Raw genomic sequence first — 24766 nt, 5'->3', positions numbered from 1 at the left:
GGCGTCGGTCGCTGTCGTGTTGACAAGTAAATTTACATTTTGTATAGTTACTTGTATTAAGTTGGTATTAGATTGGTACAAATTCGTCGTATTGGTACCATTGGATACTGTGTGTGTGGTTTTGACAGTTCCAGTTTTTTTATCTGTGCGGAAAAAAGGGGGCTTTTGTGAGTATTATTGTTTTTAAGTTTAGTAAAATTTAAGTTAGAATAATTATGAATTAAGATCGATTTATTAAGCTTGCGAATATAGGTATTCTATTAAAAATAATAGAGGAATAGTTTATAAACAATAAACTTATTATCTACCCACAAATAAATTCAAAATAATTCATGTAAACAAAAAAAGACACATTCGTATTTGAAAAAGGTCCATAGGGAAGAAAAATAACAAATATTCTGGATTGAAAATCTCCTTTTTAGCCGACTGCGCCAGAAGGAGGGTTATGTTTTTAAAAAGAAAAAGTTAAACAGTACCTACCTATATTGTTTTAATTGAAAAGGGAATTTGGAAGATAATTTTAACGTCATATTTAAGTTAAATAATATTCAATTACTTTAGTACTTTTATAGCACTATCTATATGTATAAAAGGAGAAACTGACTGACTGACATTTATCAACGCACAGCCTAAACGGCTAAACGTAGGCACTTGAAATTTGGAAGGGACGTAGCTTAGGTACCGTAGAGGTGCACTAAGAAAGGAATTCCCGAAATTCCCACGGGAACGGGCCCCTAAGGGGGTAAAACAAGATCCACGCGTACGAAGTCGCGGGCAGCCGCTAGTTAGGTATACAATTTTACCATTTACCACATCTGTTAACCCATTATGTTAAGCAAATAAATGATTTCAATATGAATGTGGTGTCCTCAACGACCAATTGCTATATTTTATATTAAGTACATTATGGTCCCCATAACAAATTCTATAGTACCTATTTAAATATAGGTACAAATACAAAGATATAATTTAAACTCTCAGTTACTATCTGAACAATTATTATTTTATCAGCTTAATGTAGGAAGGTTAAAATAAAGTAACCGTGAATTTGGGCATCCATGCTTTAAATGTAACAATAATAGATGTTCTATTATTAAAAATAAATCGGACAGGTGTGATTCAGATTAACACAAAGGGATCCATAGATTAAAGGGAAGGTTGACTGGAAGAGAATAAAATATAGCTTTAAGTTCACCTTTTGTCGAAAATAACATGGATCAGCTTAGTAGTTTTAAAAAAGCCTGAAAATTTAATATTTGTCGATATTTTCAAAAGTTGTGCACCAATTTCTATGATTCTATATTTGTCCGAAAGATTAAATTCTCGATTTAAAATTCCTGAAAATTCCAATACTATTTAGGCACGGGACTATTCCCACCTCTCGTTCCCACCGCTGCAACTCCTGTGTAGCCAGGATCTACAGCTTGACCGCCAATAACCCAACTAGTGAAGGTCAAGTTTGTCCCGGGGAAAGTTAAACTGTCATTGGACCCGCAACGAAATTAATCAGAAAGAGCATTTATACTCTTTATATTTTATCACTAGACCTATCTAGAATCTAGGTTCAATTTAAAATTTGTACTAACATTTTGTTACTTGACCGTGACATTTCTAATTCGCCTTGTTTAGCAATGATTGGAATCCGACAGTCAAAAGTTTGATTCTCAGAAGGAGCAAAAAAAATTCAAAAACCTTTGTTTCCTAGTTTATTTTTATTAGTTCCTTTACAAGCTCACATTTTTGCTGTAAAATAGCACTTCTAAAACCCTTCTTCTGGTGCAGTCGGGTAAAAAGATGGCATCATCAAAATCAAATCAATCAAAATCAAAAATATTTATTCAGTTTAGACCACAAGTGGCACTTATGAACGTCAAATATAAAAAAGAAAAGGTAGCCCATATGGGGCACTTTACATGTCGCCTTATCTTTTGGGCCCTACCAGCGCTTCGAGACAAACATATGGCAAGTGCTGAGAAGAAACGCCGGAACAAACTCAGTCACCACTTATTGCCAGGAATTATCTAACGGTAAGAATAGCCAAATTTAAGTACATCAAATATGTGCAGACTGAACTGACCACGCATCCTTGTCACCAATATAGTCTCGACTCTCGAACCTTGTAGTACCCTTTGGACATAAGGGTATTTTTTATATGTATCTTAAATTTGTTTATTGGCAATTCGACAAGGTTGTGTGGTATTTTGTTAAATCATCATCATCAGGTCATTTAGTCTCCACTGCAGGAGCACGACCCTCTAATTTACCAGAGGCAAGAGGATTTGACCTACACTCCCCACGCTGGCCAGACGGGTTGGGGAGGCCTGGATGCTCGCATGTTTGACCCTTAGTCGCCTCTTACGACATCTACGGGAAGAGTGGGGATGGTCCTATTCTACTCTGTCTGAACCATTCAACCATTTCCATGCTTTTAAGCCATTTTGTGAAAAATATTATTATTGGCAGGTAGCTAATAGTTCATAGAATAGGTCCCCTTAAATGATGTTTATTGTCCGTGGAGCATATCTTTTTCATAAAGGTTACTAAAACCTTTGTTTGTCACCTTTCATCCGCTTTGCAACGGAGGGAAGTCGAACCTTAATTTCGAACTCCTTCGTTCTTCTGATTAATTTCGTTGCGGGTCCAATGACAGTTTAACTTTCCCCCGGGACAAACTTGACCTTCACTGGTTGGGTTGTTGGCGGTCAAGCTGTAGATCCTGGCTACACAGGAGTTGCAGCAGTGGGAACGAGAGGTGGGATTAGTTTTTTTTTGTCGGAACCACATTGTTTATATTTATATATAGTGCGACTATCACTTTTATTTAAACTGGTACACCGAGACCTTCGTTATGCCTACATAAATGCTAATTCTTTACATTACTCGTTTAAAATAAAGCGATATATAACTTCCTAGTAGCTAAGAACTAGTAACCGCCATTTTTTATACAAAAGCATATTTAGCTTTAATCCTTTCATATTTTAAGTTTATTTAATTGTTAAAATCCATTTAATTTGTAATATTGAAGTGTCTAGTTGTTATCTAAATAATATATTTTTGTTAAATGCATTATAGAATTTTTATGTCCGTCTGGCCAACATGGGGAGTGTAGGCCAAATCAAACTAATTTAAGAAAATAATACAAAAATATGTTATGTAAATATTTTATGTATAATCTATACAGTCTATACTAATAATAAAAATGCGAAAGTAACTCTGTCTGTCTTGCTTTCACGCCTAAACCACTGAACCGATTTTGATGAAAAGCATAGAGATAGTTTGAGTCCCCGAAAAGGACATAGGATAGTTTTTATCGCGGTTTTTGAAACAGGGACGCGCGTGATAAAGTGTTTCCGTGACAGACAAAATACCACGCGGGCGAAGCCGCTGGCGGAGAGCTAATGTAAAAATGTAACTTAAACTAAAATAGTAAATATAACTTCAACTATGAAATTCTCACACAAAAACGTAGTTAGTACTATACTATTTTAGTCTGTATGTCCATAGAGTAATAATTAAAGTAGGGCATGGGAATTTTCCATAGTAGGTCCTACTTTAGCCTAGTGTTTAGGTAGTTTCAATTATTTCTAATGACGGAGTTTTAAAATAATTAGACAGACTTATTTAGTCTTAATTTAGTACTAAATGCTATAATATGCCGACCTCTTAAAGGTACAGGAAGGCGCTGGATGCAGGCCGCTTCCAACCGTGCGATGTAGAAATCATTGGGGGAGGCCTATGTTCAGCAGTGGACGTCCTGTGGCTGAAATGATGATGATGATTATATGCCGATGTACGAAGTACTATTATTCTGTAAGCGACAATAGTCCAATGGTGTCGGTTTCGGACTGGGCGAATCGAGGTCCGAGGAACGCGGGTTTGATCCCCGCCACTGCTCGACTATAATTGTGGTAAGGGGTTGACGAGGTGTGACGAGGGGTTAGATGGACTAAATATTTAAATTTCAAAATAAAAAAAAATTGTCTCCACTGCAGGAGCACGACCCTCTCTAATTTACCAGAGGCAAATGGAGGATTTGGCCTTCACTCCCCATGCTGGCCATAGAAAAAATAAAGCTTTAAAATTATTTTATTGTTGTTTTATATCTTCTGTACATGACGTAAATTTTGGTCTACGATGACCATGGCCTTTACTATTTAGCCGACATAAAAAAGGAGGAAGTTTTCAATACAGTTTTTTTATGTTTGCCACCTCATAATTTGCCGGCACGCACTCCAAAAACTAACGCAATTATTTTTCTACTTTTATTGCACTTTTTTGTCGGATTTAATTTAATTAAATTACTTAAGCACGTTAGGATTTGTTTTTTTGAAAACCTCACGGGACTATTCACGCCTCTCGTTCCCACTGCAACTCCTGTGTAGCTTGACCGCCAATAACCCAACCAGTGAAGGTCAAGTTTGTCCCGAGGGAAAGTTAAACAGTCATTGGACCCGCAACGAAATTAATCAGAAGAACATAGGAGGAGTTCCAAGTTATATTTGATAACTTAGATGTAAGACATAATAGTAGATGATATCAAACACCAAACACCGGAATTTCAATAAGAATTGTGCACGACTAATATTATTTAACTATGTATTATACAATAGAATTGAACTACTCAAGGAAACGAAGAAGTGGCAAATTATACATGCAAGTGGTAAATAAATATTTTGGATATGGCATTATTATAATTAGCTGTGCCCGCCATTTCGTACGCGTGAAAATAGTTTTCGTAACATTTTCTGTTTTCGCAACATTTTTCTTTACTGCTCCGCCCTTATTGCCTGTAGGGTAATGTTATAGCCTTCAAATCCTGGCCAGTGGGGACTGGAGGCTAAATCCTCCATTTGCCTCTGGTAAATCCTATACAAATATAACAAAGCTGAAGTGTTTGTTTCTTTGATTGAACGCGATAATGTCAGGAACTAGTGGTCCGATTTGAAAAAATATTTTTGTGTTGGATAGTCCATTTATGGAGGAAGGCTTTGGGCTATTAACATCACCCTACAGCTAATAGGGGCGGAGCAGTAAAGAAAAATGGTGCAAAAACTGGAAATACTATTCAAACAATTTTTAAGCGCACGAAGTCGCGAGCACAGCTAGTTCAAAATTAAATACAATTCGTCATCCGACCACGCCTAACCTTATAGATAATTATAATCTAAAAACAATAGAAATTATGAATTCTGATCGACATTTCAAACTAAAGGACCTTACGGATAAGTGCTATAATTACTTGAAAGATAAATGCCGATGTCACTTTCAATGACAAATATAATCATTATTATGTAGATCGGATCTATTTCACTTGACCTGCAAAAGTAGAGCAAAGTCAAAGTCAAATTCAAAATCTACAGGGTGTTAGGTAAATGGGTATATGAGCCGACACTAGCCCATGTTAACATGGTCATATAAATGGTATGGTGAAGTCAGAAATTTGATATCATCATTTAAATTTTTTTAATTTTCATACAAAATTAATTTTATAAAATCCGATCTGTATGAAAAATAAAATAATTAAAATGAAGATATCAATTTTCTGACTTCACCATACCATTTATATGCCCATGTTAACATGGGCTAGTGTCGGCTCATATACCCATTTACCAAACACCCTGTATATGCATAAATTACTATTTAAATTCAAAGTTGCATAGCGTGCTATGGAAAGGGCTATGCTCGGTGTTTCTTTACGAGATCAAATCAGAAATGAGGAGATCCGTAAACGAACTAAAGTCACTGACATAGCCCGACGGATTAGCAAGCTGAAGTGGCTATGGGCAGGGCACATAGCGTAACCGTATCAACTCGAGGCGGTCAGTATTCTTTGTATGAAACTCCATACTGCTACGCACACTTATCCGCACCGTAACGTAAACGCCTCGCCTCGCGGTTGACAGCGCGCAAGGCGATGACAGCTCGCGGAAGGCGATACGGTGTTGATCCCTTTCCGAGTTGATAAGTCTGCTATGACCTTTAGTAATGTCATTATTTTGCAAAAAAAAACCTATGTACCAAACATCCTGTCCGGTGCAAATTCAAATTAAATATACTTTCAATATTAATATTAATGTTATGCAACAAAATTACAATTTTGCAATAATTTTAATTACCGGAAGATGTCTTTCTGCAAAAAATTAATGCAAAATAAAATCCTGTATCTCTTAATTAGTGAAAAACCGTTATTTGCTAATTAATTTCAGTGTGCATTTTGTATTTGAGTGATATTAACAAATTACAATTAATTACTTTGTTAAAGACCCGTGTCTTTGCCCGCGACTTTGTCGAAAAATAACTTCACCGGCTTTTTAGTTTTGATCTATATTTTAATCCCATTCAGTGAAATCTAATGTTTTCAACATCACGAAACTACTCCATTCTTTGTGAATCGAACTCCAAACCTTCAAGACTTCAAATCGTATTCTAACCACTAGGTTAACACTGTCTGTCGTTTGTGACAATTTTAGTGGACAAACCATAAAAAATACCGCATCCATTATTCATAGTTCTTAGTCCGAAGTCATTATAGTACGTGATCAGTACCTATTGAGGTCATTGCCAACTTCACGCCTATCTCCCACTCCATTCTCAACCTTACTGCCTTGCAATAAGGACTGTTGCTACATTTCGCCAACAGCACCAGTAAGGCTGCCACAAAAAGTTAGGACAAACTTATGTTTGCGGTCGAGAAAATTTTCAATGTTTTGACTTTGTATGAGCGGTGCAGCATTGTAACTGCAGAATAAGTTGGTAATGTAGTTATTAATTAAGTAGAGGCTCAATTTACGAGATTCTTTGTATTTTAGTTGAATTTTCATTTGATGGACAATGCTGGAGATTATTTGTTTTAGATTACATTGTTTTTCTAAATTATAAAGAAAAAAGATTTGATGGTTTCATTGAATGGCTCCGAAACTACTGGGCCGATTTGAAAAATTCTTTCACCATTAGAATCCTTTATTAGGCGGTACGAATTTCAAGGGTCAGCTAGTATTGTAAAAAACTAGCATTTCTTGTGACTTCGGGCGCTTGGAATTCTATAGAACAATTAAATAGATTTAATAGGTACAATTTGCCTCAAAAATTTATCTCGAATGGGTGAAATGGGGGATGAAAAATTTGTTCGTAAGCTACCTATGTCCAAAAATAAAAAAAAAAGTTATTTTAATAAGAAATTAAGTGGCTTTTGATATTGTCATTCCCATCTTCCCTGGGAATTTTGGTATCATCTTCCCCTGGTGTAACTATAGCTGACGGAAGAGGTAGATTAGACTGGCCCCCCACTAGGTGGACCGACGATCTGGTGAAGGTGAGGTGCCTGGATGCGTGCGATTATGGAAATCCTTGGGGGAGGGCTTTGTCCAGCAGTGGACGTCATTTGGTTCAAAACGCGAACAAAACCGAGGGTACACGCTAGTATAACAATATTAAGACACATTTGACATTGTACCAAGCTGCATTCATACGTAATTACAAAATGAGCTCAATATTTTATCTACTTTATGAACGTTAACCGTTTAAATGCCACTAAAAACCGAAATTAACTGTACATTACAACATTATTGCAAATTTTTGGGCATTGATATTATAAAATGTCATTATAATTTATTTGATTATGTGATTTTACTGCCTTATGTATTGAGTAACTAAGGGACAAATATGCGAACATTAGGCCTCCCCAACCCGTCTGGCCAGCGTGGGGAGTGTAGGACAAATCCTCCATTTGCCTCTGGTAAATTAGAGAAGGTCGTGCTGCTGCAGTGGAGACTAAATGACCTGATGATGATGATTTCCATGAAAAGGCTTTAAATAGCTGTATCTATAAAAGCGAAAGGTCACTGATTGACTGACTCACTCATCACGAAATCTCAGAAACTACAAGTGCTAGAAGTCTCAAATGCATGGGGGTTTCTTTGAGAACATAGCTGCTCAATAAGATAGGATTTTGCAAAATTCAACCCCTAAGGGGGTAAAACGGGATCTACGCGTACGAAGTCGCGGGCGGCCGCTAGCAAATTCATAAACATGGGTATCTCCGTATTATGAGTGTCTCCGTTCCGTGGGAGTTCTCATACATTAAAACAAAATAGATTACTTATAAGAATAATTACTAAGAATAATTAATCCTCCTACTAATATAGTAAATGCGAAAGTTTGTGTGGATGTCAGGATGTCAGGATGTCTGAATGTCTGGATGTTTGTTACTCTTTCACGCAAAAACTACTGAACGGATTTTGTTGAAACTTTACAGTATTATTGTTTATAACCCAGATTAACATTTATATGCTATAATTTATGACGATCTGTGACGAACTAAATTTTACGCGGGTGAAGCCGCGGGCAAAAGCTATTATTATAAGTGAAGTCGCTCAATAAAGATATTATAAATATGTATGTATATCATAAAGTTTTTGTACTAATTATAGAAGTGTTCACGTGTTAATTAAATAATTATAAATAAATAATTAGATGCAAAAAATAGACTCGTTAATCCATACTTGTAGTAACCTTGCAGATGACAATCTGCGATCGATCACTAACTATACTTATTCGCAATAGTTAATGTTTATTTATTTTACATGACCAATTTATCACGGTTGACTATTTAGGTCGTGGTAGGGTGGCCATGATTTTGATTGAATTAGGATTGACTTTTAAATTGTTATTGATTTAATTTTCAATTTAGATAAAGGAATTAGATAATTAATTGGTGGTCTATTGTGTACCTAAACCGTTATTGTAGATAGCGTGAAAAATATTAGACACCCGCAGAGTAAAAACTTTTAGTCAGCCGATATTTTTTTATTTTTTTTATCCACAACGAGGAAGCTCTTGGCCTGTATCTCACCTGATAGTAAGTGACGATCAGGCCGAAGGTGGAAGCGAGCTTCACCCGGAATCCTCAACCACGGAGGAACTGGCTATCTTACCTCTAACTGCCGGAACACAATAATGCTGTGTAATAATGTGATATAAAGTTTAGTCGGCTTCAAATCTGTATGAGAGTCGGCCAAATAGGTGTAACGTGCGTACTTCCATATCCATACGTCATGTTCGTACTGATTAACTAACCACCCGAATAAACTATCTGGCAAAAAGTGTGTAGTCTGCAGGGTGTCTTAAACGAAAGAAAGAAAGAAACATTTATTACGATGAACATCACTTAGTTAAGGACAGAACGTATACGGAAAAAAAGACAGAAATAGCACATAAATATTACAAGGAAATAAAAAGAGAACTGAGCAGTGCTATCCTATCGCAACAGCGATGCCCATCGCAATGGGACTCCACTCAGCATATACCGTGGCACATAGTGGGGAAGGCCACGACGCTGGTTTTCAACGAAACGGCTGGTTTCAAACGATAATGGTCTTATATGCACCATATATGCACATTATGGCTGAATTGCACCATCTAACTTTAACCGTAACGATAACCGGTGTTTTATGTATGGAGTTTGACAGATTTTTGACGTTAATTAAAGTTAAAATAAGATGGTGCAACCCAGCTTAATTGTCGACTGCTGATTGAGAGGCATTAGTTCGATCTAACACAAGCGTTTTAGTTGGGCTTAGCGAGTGAAGCTGCGGGCATAAACTAGTAACATTTTTTTTTACATTTTATAGTTTTTTGTTATTTTTTTAAAGATGTTCTAAATGATATATAATATTACTTTAAAATAATCCATTAAATTGTATTCTCATCACGCCCAGCCATGCAATTGCAATAATTTTGCAATAAACTCTCCGATTGCACATATTTATTTTGAGGTAAACCGCGGTTTAAATACTAATAGGAACTTTCGAAATGATCCATAAATGTCACTTTTTCACTGCATTGTAAATCTTATTTATTTGAAACCGTGTTAAAAAGGTTTTTATTTTGTTTTATTTTTCTTTATTCAGAAAACCACAGCTCATTATAATAATAATACAAACAGGTATTTTTGTTCTTACAGCCAATAATGGAATCTATTCGATTCTTCTGAGCTCAAGCTTTATCACTGAAAATAATTTTAATTTAGTCATGGGCTATGTTCTTTACTAAATTCTTATGTATTTACTAAATTCATTTTTTTAACATTATACTGCCTCTAGTATGTTTGGCTCCAATTCATTGTGCACTAAAAGACACAAGAAAACAAAAGGTATGTCCTTTTAGGCACAGGCGAGTACTTAATGACTTACTTAAATTACTAAACAGCAGTTTTTCGGCTATGTTATTAGTAAAAAAAATACATGTACCTACCTATACCAATTCAAAAAATATACAAAGGAAAGTCCCTGAAAAAAATTACTTATAGACACCCTACACTTAATTTGTTTAACGTAAGTGACTGCTCAAGGTGTACAATTAAAATTTCGCACATACATTAAACGGATCATTTTTGCATGTATTTGAAAGCAATAAATAAATTATTTATGTGCTATGATATCCTGTAGATTACTTTCAACATTGTAACTGTGTAACACAGGGCCGTGTGAATTTCATACAGGGTGATATTAAAATTGCTTATTTTATTAATACCTAGAGTTCGCACGATACAACAAAATCATGAACATAATAACGTAATATTATTTGCAGGTGGACGTTTTCTATGTAATTATTTGTATGCTATGAGTATTACAAGAATACTCGTATAAATATCAAAGACCTAAAGAACAAGATTTGATAGTTTGGTACTAGGATGGCGCAGTGTAAAATGTTTACTAACTGTATTAATAGGTAATAATGAAAAAATAATTTATATCCAAAGTCCAAACACGAATCCATTTTTTTTTCAATTACGATAAAAACTTACTTATTTATTTAAGTATGTACTAAGGTTACCTACATTGTGTACTTAAAATAGAAAGGCTGTTTGCGCTAAGGCTTGACACTGATTGACTAAACTGTTAGTGTGCCCAAATATTTTTGATGTTTGAGACTCAAATTCTATATCAAAATATTACTTTAAAAAAACCGATTGACAATGGAATTGGATGGAATTCACAACTTTTTTCTTCATTATTTACTGGGGTATGTTAATATTTAAGGTGTAGTTAAGTATATTGTAGCCTCATGCAAATAAATACACAAATTAATAAGAATTAAAATTGTTAAGACCACTAAAAACATTGAAAGTTTAGAGGCCTCTTTCGCCATCTCCAAGTATATAAAATTCTATTGTAATTTCCTGATGAACACTATTTTAACAAGTAAAGGTAAGACGTAGTTAATTATTATTATTCAGAGAATACTTTAATTCGATAAATTGCTACTCCTGACTTTAAAAGGAACTAGCCTATTTGACACTTTACTCGGAGATGGCGAATGAAGCCATTATTCTGTCAACTTTATTTTTAGGCCAAAAAGTAAATAAGTATTTGAAAGAAAGAAAGAAAATACATTTATTTGGCACACTAGAACAACAAAATTACAAAAAATTAATACGATAAAAAATTAATTTAAAAATTATGCCAAATAGGCTTCCACTCAGCATAATGCCGCAGTGCGTAGCACCACGACGCTGGTTTTCAGTGGTCGCCTGATTATAGTGGTGGAGAGGCGCAGGTAAACATTAAAAAACAAGACGCAACTGAGCAACGGTGACACATACACATTTTGGCATAGGTTTAAGTAAAGCAGAAACAATATTTCAGTATTTTTTAATCGAAACCATGGTCACCCTACCAACAAAATTCTAGAGCCTAGAGCGTTTACCCAAGGATACAGTTACGACATAGCCGTGCCTATTGCAACATATTATCCTTATTGCAAAATGCCTTATTTTAGACTCAACGAAAACGTGCTATAGGTATATCGCTTAACTAAGTAAGTGCCTGAGGTATGGGAGGGGCACGGAAGGACGACTTTGACATAATAAATAAATAAATAAATATCCTTGGACATTTAACACTGCGCCGCTAGCCCCAAACTAAGCAAAGCTTGTACTATGGGTACTAGACAACGGATATAAACATACTTAAACACTTTTTTTTTGTAAATACATACTTAATATACATAGAAAACACCCAGACCCGTCACAGAAATCAAAATTCATCATTTCAATTTCTGCCCGGCCGGGAATCGAACCCGGGACCTCTCGGCATAGTAGTCCGTTCTGAACCACTACACCAAACGGCCGACTATAACATAAAATATTATAACGTGACAGAGCAAACGAAGTCTCAAAAACACCCTCCCGTACCGCTCCCAAAAACAAAGAAAAGTTTTAATTTTACGACGCCTTAGGCCAGAACAGACGGTGAAACGCAACTGCAACGAAACTGCAACTGCTAGTTACTTTTGAGTTGCATCTAAGTTTCTTCCATAGCGTCCGTTGAGAGACCACACATGACGCGACCAGTTTGAAACTTTCAGTTTCAGTTTCATTCATCAGAATCATCAGAAAGTTGCAGTTTCGTTGCAGTTGCGTTTCACCGTCTGTTCTGGGCCTTAATTATTTTCCGACAATAGCTAGCTCCAAGGCCTAGTCTATTTCTATGCCAAAATTCATCAAAATAGCTACAGCCATTTAGGTATACACGTAACAAACATCCATACAGATTTTAGATTAGTTTGTATGTCATGTAGTTAATCTAAACACGTTCAAGATCATACGACCGAGGTCCTATTACGACATTAGCTTTAAGTTGACATTTTAAGTAAAGGCATGCCCAGTTTGACAGTTTTGTGGGAAAATCGTGGTTATCACAACTTTTTAAGATTAACGAGGTACCTATTAAAAAAAACTACTTACTAGATCTCGTTCAAAACAATTTTCGTTGGTAGTTTTTATAGTACATCATAATTATGTTTTTTTTTAGATTTTTCATTTTCTTATTTTAGAAGTTAGAGGGGGGGGGACCAACTTTTTTCCACTTTGGAAGCGTCTGTCACGCAAACTATTCGGTTTAGAAAAAAAGTATTTTAGAAATCTCGATATCATTTTTGAAGACCTATCCACAGATACCCCACATGTATGTGTTTGATGAAAAAAAAAATTTGAGTTTTAGTTGTAAGTATGGGGAGCCCCCAATATTTTTTTTCTTTTTTATTTTTGCATCAAAATCTTAATGCGGTTCACAGAATACATCTACTTACCAAGTTTCAACAGTATAGCTCTTATAGTTTCGGAAAAAAATGGCTGTGACATACGGACGGACAGACGGACGGACGGACAGACAGACATGACGAATCTATAAGGGTTCCGTTTTTTGCCATTTGGCTACGGAACCCTAAAAAGAGCTTATCTTTGTCAGTGCCTGAGGAATCGGTACGGGAGGATGCTTTTGGGACGACAAACGTCAGTGAGAGATTATTTGTATGCTCTGTCACTTCATAATGTCAATGTCACCTCTCCCTTTCCGCTCCCTACCTCAGTACCTACCTCTAGCATGAGGTCGAAATGTCGAATACGCAAGCTTGCGTATTCGACAAAATTCGATACTCAACCTTCGAATTAATCGATAACTTGACAATTTTGATTCTCAAAATAAGTTTCGTGCAACCATTTCTCATACTAAGTTCACTTTACGACACGTTCATAAGGGCGCTGTTGTAGTTTTCGTACTAAATCTTTTGATGGCGATTCGAATACGCAAACGATTCGAACTCGAAAATTTTTCGTGCTAGCCGTACAGGCACAGACTGAGTTAAGCGCAAGACCTATAGCTTTAAGTGCTGTTGATTTCAGATTTATTTCGCCTCAGGCTATTCAAGTAATTCTGTCACTATTGAAGGTCTAAGTCTTAGGCTGGGTTGCACCATCTTACTTTAACTTTGACAAACGTCAAAAATCTGTCAAACTTCATACAAAAACACCGGTTAAAATCGATAATGTTACAGTCAAAGTTTGGAGGTGTAACTCAGCCTTAATTTTGTGAATAAGCTAATGTATTGACGGACAGAACAGTATAATTATTTACTAACTATTGCCGGCGGCTTCGCCAGCGTAAAATTCATGTCACAGAAAAACTGACTTACTTAACATTTATCGTTGTAACTTGACCTTGGGCTTGAAGGATTTAATTTATAACTAGGTAAGAATACCTCAAGGATGTCATGAATTTTTAATGTCAGTACATCAATTTGAGCTTAGAACTTGGAAGATAAATAAATAGATACTAAATCCGTTGTTATTTTGTTCGCCATTATTTCAAAACTAGCGGCCGCCCGGGACTTCGTACGCGTGGATCCCATTTAACCCCCTTAGGGGTTGAATTTTGCAAAATCCCACCTTAGTGAGCACCTACGTTCTAAAAGAAACCCCCATGCAAAGATACTTCTAGCACTTGTAGATTCTGAGATTTCGTGATGAGTGAGTCAGTGGCCATTCGTTTTTTTTAAAGATAGATTTTGTTCTATTAGGTACTTCAGTCTTAGTCTGAAAAAGACAGACAAAGCCGCCGGCTAAGCTAGTTATCATAATATGCCCATGACTTCGTCTTTGAACCTAGTTTATTTTAACTACTTAGCTTTATTACTATAGTAATGATGATGGAATTGAAGGTAGCTCGTTTTAAATAATTATTTGATATTTAATCGTCATGAAATATGTATTACGATGATGATGAAATAACTAGACACGTTATTATAATAATGACATAATAATATAGTACCTAATTACAACTTTGAATTTAAACAACCAAAAGAAAGTTTTAATTTGGTAATTATGTCTATCATTTAAAGATTTTTCTTATATTTTGTCCTGAAGTGGTGGTAGGGCAAGCTATAAATTATTTGGGACGTGCGTAAAAAGGGCCTACCTAAAGAATTAGAATTTAAAATTGAATCAAAACCTAAAATGGTGATAAGGTGGACCTTGGTAGTATCTATCCTAAAGCCCTTTCAAATGTATTTTCAAGGCCCTACATAAATGGTTAAGTTATTGGTAGAATGTAGGCGACGTGCGTAGGCAACACAGTGTACATACATTTACCTATAGCACGATCGAGTTAACGAATGCGACTCTCCCTCGTACCAGAGCGACGATGTGACGTCACGGCTGCCAGGTGCGCAGCTAACTCGACCGGGTTACATTCGCGTCTTCTGTGTAATAAAATATGAATATAGACAAACATAGTAACCTCTTTCTTTAAATACTTTTTATACAATCATTCATTTTCTTTTTTATCCACAACGAGGAAGATCTTGGCCTGCATCTCACCTGATGGTAAGTGACGATCAGGCCGAAGGTGGAAGCGAGCTTCACCCAGAATCCTCAACCATAGAGGAACTGGCTATCTTACCTCCAACTGCCGGAACACAACAATGCTTATTATTATTCTTAATTTTTTCCTTCTTTGTTACAGGTCGAAATCATCAAATTCGAGCATGCAAATTTGATTCAAAAATTCAAAATTAGAATTCAAAATGGCACCTCAAGAAAGAACTCCATGCTGCGACCAAGAGGACGATTCCCGCCAAAATTCCATAGACAACAAACTGTCAAACATCGATTTGGGCGGGGGTTTTGTGAACAAAGGCTATATGAATGACAGCTCCGATGTTGCCAGCGAAAAAAAAGTTACCGAAAATAGTAGAAAAGAGGATAAAAATGATAAACAGAAAAAGGCTACAGATTTTGATGATTTATTGCCTTACGTTGGAGAATTCGGACTGTATCAGAAGATTTTGTTCCTGTTAATGATACCGTTTGCGTTTTTCGTTGCGTTTGTGTATTTTTCGCAAATCTTCATGACGATTGTTCCTGAGCAGCATTGGTGCTGGGTGCCGGAGCTGGCGAACCTCACAGTGGAAGAAAGGTGAGTTTATTTTAGCTTTAAGGACGAAGCACACTTATCAACCTGGGCACGGATCGTAACCGTATAACTCGAGGCGGTCAAAGACTATTCCAACTTCTCGTTCCCACCGCTGCAACTCCTGTGTAGCCTGGATCTACAGCTAGACCAATAAAAACCCTGAAGGTCAAGTTTGTCAAAACACAGTTATCAACACGGAAACGGATCGTAACCGTATCTACTCGAGGCAGTCAGTATATAGTCTAATATAGTCTTTGTATGAACTGTATCATAATGCAACGCATACTTATCCGCACCGTAACGGAAACGCCTCGCCTTACAGGTAAGGCGATACATTGTTAATCCTTTTCCGGATTGATAAGTGTGCTCTGACCCGTATTCACAAAACGATGCTTGCTTAAGTGAAGCAGCAAATCGAACACACAGCGTAGAATAGAGCTCTTTGATTGGTTCGTGGGTCACCCTGTGCATCCACGCGCACTTGCCATAATAATATGTTTGTCTCGAAGCGCTGGTTAGGGACCAAAAGATAAGGAGACATGTAAAGTGCCCCATAAGGGCTACCTTTTCTTTTTTCTTTTTTACTACATTTTGACGTTCATAAGTGCCACTTGTGGTCTAAACTGAATAAATATTTTTGATTTTGATTTTGAATACGGGCGTAAGCGCTGAAACATTGCTACAATGTTAGGCCCTTTTCACACGTCCCAGTTGCCGGCTAACCGGCGCCGGGTATCCGGTGGTGAAGTGTATGTTAGCCGGCAACCGGAACATGTGAAAAGGGCCTTATTCGTCTTAGGCCCAGAACAGACGGTGAAACGCAACTGCAACGAAACTGCAACTTTCTGATAATTCTGATGAATAAAACTGAAACTGATCAAACTGGTCGCGTCATGTGTGGTCTCTCAACGGACGCTATGACAGAAACTTAGATGCAACTCAAAAGTAACTAGCAGTTGCAGTTTCGTTGCAGTTGCGTTTCGCCGTCTGTTCTGGGCCTTAATTGTTAAAAAATTACCAGTTGCAATGGACTCGTAAAAATATTAATAATTTAATAACATGCTCTGATAATCTTTTATAATAATTCGGTCATGCAACGAACTTCGTATTGTATGAAAAACAGCAAGGTCTGTAATATTCTATATTAAAGTTTTTAATCCCACAAAAAGTGGTAGTTTCCGCCAAAATTAATGAGTCACAAATAATCTAGATATAATTTTGTATATACCTATCCCACCAAAAACATTCTGTAAAAAACTAGCCAAGTCTCGATGGAGCTGCTTGTTTATCTCTAAAAAGTAATGAAATCTAGACAAAGTCGTGCCAAGTCTATGGTTCCTTACTGCGATTTCTTTATTATTATAGTTAATGTTGTGTGAATTGGCCGTTGAAGGGTGACAAAACCAGGTGCTCCATGACACCATTGCACCAATCTGTCGCCAGAACCGCTACCTACCCATTGACGATGGAAAATTGCCACTTGGAAAACGTTGATTCAACAATAACCAGTCAATTGTAGGTTTAATAAAGCTGCGTATTTCAATAATACTTATGTATGATTATCATAATAAAGATTGTTCAACGGCCAAGTCACACAACATTAACTATAATAATAAAGAAATCGCAGTAAGGAACCATAGACTTGGCACGACTTTGTCTAGATTTCATTACTTTTTAGAGATAAACAAGCAGCTCCATCGAGACTTGGCTAGTTTTTTACAGAATGTTTTTGGTGGGATTTCACTTCTTTTTGTAGAAAGTGGCAAAATTATTTAACGTCGTCATTTTATCGACATTTTTTTACGATATTAAACACAAATAAACTCAACGACCTTTAAAATGGACAACGAATCAGAATTGTTTTAATAACATAACCTTAGCGAACCTTACAATATAATAAACGAAATCAACGAAATGCAAATTACACAACATTCAACTTAATCGACGGGGGGCTCTAGAAAGGAAAAAACTCTGGACACCACTTGTTAGTGCTAGCGCCATCTAGCGGTGAGCGATACAGGCGAACACCACGGTGCCGGAGTAGTATTGAGAATGTGGTGTTACTCCAGATCTTCGATTTTCCTAGTTTTTATAGTTTTCCCTTTATGTGGCCATTAAACCCTAACTCTGTACCAAATTTCAGCTCTCTGAGTTTATGGGAAGTACTAGTTCTATTTTGATGATCATCAGTGAGTGAGTGAGTGTCGTAAATGCGAAACTTTGCTTTCGCTTAACTTCGGAACTAAATGACCTACAGACCTGAAATTTTGGATTTTAAGTATGTGATTATAGCTTACTAGATGACGAAAATTTCTGCGTTCTGGTCTTATCCAGAGGTTCTCAAATAGGGGCCTGAAAATGCGGCGAAATGGTTCCAGTAAAGGATGGTACGGCAGTGTTTGCTTCGCGCTCGACTTGGCGGGGGCACTGCCGTGCCCCCCGATAATTATGGTACAAAAAGCGTGCCTAAAGCGAGTTGACTCGCGCAGTTAGGGGATTCCTTATTCATCATCATCAGGTCATTCAGTCTCCACTGCAGGAGCACGACCCTCTCTAATTTACCAGAGGCAAATGGAGGATTTGTCCTACACTCCCCACGCTGGCCAGACGGGTTAGGGAGGCCTGATGTTCGCATATTTGTCCTTTAGCCTAGACGAAGACCATCGACTTTTATTCGGCCGATAGTTGGGCTCTATTCTAATTTGTGTGAAGAATCGGCCAACACCAAGTCGGTGTAATGTACACACTTTCTTTAGGCTATGTAACAATACCATACAGTCAATGGCGGCGGAGCAGTAAAGAAAAATGTTGCTAAAACGGGAAAAAATACTCAAACTATTTTCACACCCTGTATACAAGTTCTAATCCATCAGCTTCACTTATCATACATGTATCAATGTTTTTAACAAAAACATTAACAACTTGCCCTTAGAAAAAACATATAATTGGTATGTAATTAATTTGATTACATAATGCTAACAGTTCCGGTACGGGCAGCAAAAAATGTCTATCTAACTACTTCTGGGTAAAAACTGTATATTTTGAAGTTACTTTTATGTACCTAATTACATATGAATTAAGATAAGTACCTAATAGCCTATGTGTTATGCTATCCCAATGTATAAGCTACTAGCGGCCGCCCGCGACTTCGTACGCGTTGACCCCGTTTCACCACCTTAGGGGTTGAATTTTACAAAATCCCGTCTTATTGAGCACCTACGTTCTAAAAGGAACCCCCATTGAGACGTCACATCAAGAAATCTCAGAAACTACAAGTGCTAGCTAGGAGTCCAAAATTGCTTTGGGGTTCTTTTTAGAACGTAGGTGCTCACTAAGACGGGATTTCGCAAAATTCCCCTAAGGGGGTAAAACGGGATCCACGCGTACGAAGTCGCGAGTGGCCGCTAGTTAAGGTACAAACGCATCGCAAATTATGGATATTTGATCGAAAACAAATTGCAATTTGACAGTTGAAGGACAGATTTGGATTGATTATAGCAAACCATTGTATAATTGACTACCTACTCATTTAAAACTGGAGTATGCATTAACCTCTTTTTTGCAGTCGGTTAAATACCTACTAGTTTTTTGCAATCATTTTTTTTTGCTATCGTACACGGATTCATTCATTGATAAACAAGGTCTTATTTAAATTTTGACGCAAATTTACTACCGCATTTTTTAAACCTATGACCAAATTGGAGCAAATGTAATCAGAAACTGTATATCCCACCAAAAACATTCTGTAAAAAACTAGCCAAGTCTCGATGGAGCTGCTTGTTTATCTCTAAAAAGTAATGAAATCTAGACAAAGTCGTGCCAAGTCTATGGTTCCTTACTGCGATTTCTTTATTATTATAGTTAATGTTGTGTGACTTGGCCGTTGAAGGGTGACAAAACCAGGTGCTCCATGACACCATTGCACCAATCTGTCGCCAGAACCGCTACCTACCCATTGACGATGGAAAATTGCCACTTGGAAAACGTTGATTCAACAATAACCAGTCAATTGTAGGTTTAATAAAGCTGCGTATTTCAATAATACTTATGTATGATTATCATAATAAAGATTGTTCAACGGCCAAGTCACACAACATTAACTATAATAATAAAGAAATCGCAGTAAGGAACCATAGACTTGGCACGACTTTGTCTAGATTTCATTACTTTTTAGAGATAAACAAGCAGCTCCATCGAGACTTGGCTAGTTTTTTACAGAATGTTTTTGGTGGGATTTCACTTCTTTTTGTAGAAATTGGCAAAATTATTTAACGTCGTCATTTTATCGACATTTTTTTACGATATTAAACACAAATAAACTCAACGACCTTTAAAATGGACAACGAATCAGAATTGTTTTAATAACATAACCTTAGCGAACCTTACAATATAATAAACGAAATCAACGAAATGCAAATTACACAACATTCAACTTAATCGACGGGGGGCTCTAGAAAGGAAAAAACTCTGGACACCACTTGTTAGTGCTAGCGCCATCTAGCGGTGAGCGATACAGGCGAACACCACGGTGCCGGAGTAGTATTGAGAATGTGGTGTTACTCCAGATCTTCGATTTTCCTAGTTTTTATAGTTTTCCCTTTATGTGGCCATTAAACCCTAACTCTGTACCAAATTTCAGCTCTCTGAGTTTATGGGAAGTACTAGTTCTATTTTGATGATCATCAGTGAGTGAGTGAGTGTCGTAAATGCGAAACTTTGCTTTCGCTTAACTTCGGAACTAAATGACCTACAGACCTGAAATTTTGGATTTTAAGTATGTGATTATAGCTTACTAGATGACGAAAATTTCTGCGTTCTGGTCTTATCCAGAGGTTCTCAAATAGGGGCCTGAAAATGCGGCGAAATGGTTCCAGTAAAGGATGGTACGGCAGTGTTTGCTTCGCGCTCGACTTGGCGGGGGCACTGCCGTGCCCCCCGATTTAGACCACTTAGATTATTAATCGGAAATTGAATTAATGTAATTAAGGTAAACGGCTACTAGTTCGTGATAGTACGTAAGTTCGTAAGTTTTTTTTCTAGCTCAAATAATAAGCAAACGGAATATTATTTATTAAAATTCTTCATTACTACAAAAACTCTATTATTTAAGCTATCTAAAAAACCAAGTACCAACATTGTGGCTCCAAAAATGAGAGCAATACGAAGCTTCAAACTCTCAGAGAGCCAAAAACAGCCGTGCGGCGTGCAAAGGTTGCTCTCACCCTAAGGTTAGCGCTCCAACTTCTTAAGCTTATAGAAAGGCGAAGGAACGCCCATTTGAATAAAACTTATAATAGTGGTTTCATGTGTTCCTTGACAATTGATTTGGCTTAGAAAAAAGTTATAAGAAAACGTAGAATTCCTTTAAAATTGCGATTAATTGACTCACGAAATAGCGTACATATTATTTTTCGGGTGTCCCCTATTTCGTGACACTACCGAATCAAGGATATGATGGATAACATTTTGATGCTTGGTTTTGAAATAATTATTTATGATAATTTAAATGTAAGTTATGAAACAAATAATGCATTTATTTAAGTTTCTCATGACCTAAATTCGGTATATGTTTCGTTCACTAGAATTTATATGACACGAGTTTGAAGTTCACATAAATGACCAATTTTAAGATAAATTAGCATAAGTACTACCAGTGCAATTTTGGTTTCAATTCGATTTGTTTTATTTATCTTTGTTTATTTGTGATATTTATGGGGTAGATAATAGTTAATTGACACAATTTGACAAAAATCCATGAATTTTACTTGGGGAATTTGAAATAATCAATATCACGAAACAAGAAACCGTATTAATGTTACTTTTTTCCAAGTTCGTGATATATAAATGTATAGTGTTAGGTACTTTTATGATACATACCATCAAAGAAATCGACATATTTTTTAGTTTTTTTAATACTGACCTACCTACCTAATTGAAATAGATAAAAAATTTATTAATTACTTACTTTTTATTATGAATCATTGGCGTATCTGGGGTTATTTTCAGGGGGGGCTACCCTCACTTGAAGCAGCTCCAGAGAGGGGCGCTACCCCCCCCCCCCCCCCCCCTCCACATTTCTAATGGCTTGTATAAATATTTTCACATGCTTATCGTCAGAAATAACAAATCAAAATTTCATGGGTACGAAGGGGGGGGGGGGGGCAGCCCCTCCCCACATTTCTAATGGTTATATAAATGTTTTCACATATTGTTAGAATTAACAAATCAAAATTTTATACGTAGGTACGTACCTAGCTAGACTCACATTATTTCTCATAAATATTTCAGGTAAGTAATATCGTCATTTTCACACAATTAATTTATTCTTAATGTATATTTTCGTTTTTAAATTTATTAAACCCTTAATCATTATTAAAATATCCTAACTCGATCCATAAAACCTTATCCCGAAATAGGGGACATGAGTTCACGAACTTAGAATCAGAGCAAAATTTTATCACGAAACAGGATCCAAACAAGAGGTCCACAGAACAATTAATATTAAAAAAAGTTCAAACTATATAACTATAATTTATGTATTAAGTTACTGTCAAAAGACCAAAGTTTAGCATACAAAAGCTTTCATATTGATATTATGCTTGGTTATTTTTAAATAAAATGTTAAAGTCGTAAGTGCCTTAATATACCGAAGTAGGGGGCACTTACCTTAATTGTGTGCATAAATTTGGATGTATAAATAAATACACCAGTCTTAGTTTCGAGTTTTCGAGATATTGTCAATTTTCCACAGAATTGACTTGTCACAGAAAAAGACATAAAAGCCTTGCACTAGTTTAAAAAATGTAAACTCATTTCATGTATTTTTAAAGAAAAAGAACTCGTTACACTTTAAGTGGCAAATAAAATTGAATTGAATTCTTGTGAAAAATTGACGGGAATATAAATATGACGATTTACTTAATAATTGCACTTTTCTCCGATTAATCGGTAAGGATTCTGATAGTGAAGGCTTTGTCCGGAATCCCACAGTTCTTTCCCACTTATGGTAATTATGCCTTCCCCATCAAAAATTATCACAGACAAGACGTATTCTGAACAAATTTCTAGGTCCCAGGTATTAAGAAGTCGATGTACCACGTTTATAACCCCAACTTATGACTTGCCATAGTTTAATAATGACATATTACAAAGCACGAGTAGGTATGCTATAATTTAAATTTTCACGTGTTCATACACTAGTTGAAAATACCGACATAGCATTACCACAATCTTTATACGATAGTGCAAATGTAACTTTATTATACTTATGTCTGTTTGTTTGCTTTATTTTAATACCAAATCCTTCATCAACATCATTTCAGCCACAGGACGTCCACTGCTCGACATAGGCCAATGATTTCCATACTTATTGCCCGGTTGGTAGCGGCAAGCATCCAGCGCCTTCCTGGTCTTTAAATAAGCGTTGATTCGGACCGTCAGCCGTGTGGTGACGGCAGAGTAGAATACATTTGTCTTCAACCCCTACTCTTCCCGCGGGTGTCGTAAGAGGCGACTTAGGGAGTACACATCAAACAGAGAATGGGCAGCAGCGCTCTCTGAAAAACATCAATCTTTTAAACTGCTATCTCCAACCCGCTTGCCAAGCGTGGAGATTATGGCAAAACCCTCTACTATAGTGGAGGAGGCTCATAGTCCAGCAGTGGACTGTAAAGGGCTGTTGATGAATGAATGAATGAATGATTCGGACCCTGAAAGAACTCATTGGTTGAATCTGGAAATCATTGGGGGAGGCCTATGTCAGGCCTGGCTCACTCCGCGCGGTACATCCGATAATTACCTACAGCGAAGCGCCCCGCCGGCGGGTATTATATCAGTCGAGTGTCACGCGCGCGCCCGTCAGGACGCTGGCGTGAGTTGTAGTACCTAATTCTATGATCGAAGTATTATTTAAAAATGGACATATAAAGAGAAAGAAATATTGTGCGGCGTTCGGGTGTTTAAATTCGAAAAGAAATCTACCGGATTTATCTTTTTTTTCGCTTCCCAAAGATGCTGAAAGGTATGTTGGCCATGTAGGTAATCAATAATAAAATTCTTAGTTAGGATAGTATAGGATTCTTCTTTTTTCTGTAATAGTATGTTTAATTTATCTGTCTTATGTTAAAATAGGTATGAATGAAGACATTGTAATAAAACAAGTTTTTTTTAATCCTAATTAGGTATATTTGAAATGTTATTTTTACAAAGGTAAAATAACAGTAATACTTACTTACCTACATACGTACCTCATTACAAATAAGTAGATTAATTATTTTTTCACTAGACAGCAACCCTAACAGCGTAAGAAGAGTTCAGAGGCACGCGATAGAAAGAGACAAAACTTGTAGGTGAATTAAATTGTAGGTACGTAGTGCTGTGCGAGCTGAATTCCACTGTATCGCGTCGTAGCAAGACTTGCATTTATTTAAATCGTCTTGCGGAGTAATCCTTCTGTACCTGTACTATTACTTATTCTGTGCCTATGTTCAGCAGTGGACGTCCTGTGGCTAAAAGAAGATGATGATGAAAACAAATCTTGAAAACGAAGCTGAGGGCTTACACTAGACTTAAAAGTAAACAATTAAATACGACATTGCTAATTCTCATCAATCATCGATACATTTTTAAAAACCTGTTATTTTTCCTTCAAATCGCACTTTTCTTAGTAAACCAATTGAATCTCCATTTAATAGACCATCAGCATTTTGATTTATTCATTATGGATTCTTTAAATAGCTGTTTAAACCACGCGATAATGGTCATAAATATTTTATTGATAAATCTGTAAACGAGAGTATTCCCACCTCACGTTCCCACCGCTGCAACTCCTGTGTAGCCAGGATCTACAGCTTGACCGCCAATAACCCAACCAGTGAAGGCCAAGTTCGTCCCGGGGGAATGTTAAACTGTCATTGGACCCGCAACGAAATTAATCAGAAGAACATAGGAGGAGTTCGAAATTAAGGTTCGACTTCCCTCCATTGCAAAGCGGATGACATGTGACAAACAAAGGTTTA

At 36.6% G+C, this 24766-nt stretch overlaps 1 protein-coding gene across 1 annotated transcript in view; it reads left to right on the top strand.

Moving 5' to 3' along the window:
• The window catches only part of LOC135085702 (organic cation transporter protein-like), a 48518-nt gene continuing 23752 nt past the window's right edge, over positions 1–24766 (top strand). Inside the window, exons 1-2 of the mRNA XM_063980516.1 lie at positions 1–167; positions 15300–15752. Coding sequence (XP_063836586.1) covers positions 15361–15752 — 392 coding nt within the window. The 5' untranslated portion in view covers positions 1–167; positions 15300–15360. The remainder of the gene's footprint in view (positions 168–15299; positions 15753–24766) is intronic.

Source organism: Ostrinia nubilalis, chromosome 29 (assembly GCF_963855985.1).
Source record: "Ostrinia nubilalis chromosome 29, ilOstNubi1.1, whole genome shotgun sequence".
NCBI classification, from domain to species: Eukaryota; Metazoa; Arthropoda; class Insecta; order Lepidoptera; family Crambidae; genus Ostrinia; species Ostrinia nubilalis.
Note: the sequence above shows the minus strand (reverse complement) of the source record. Positions and strands in the feature narration are given on the sequence as shown.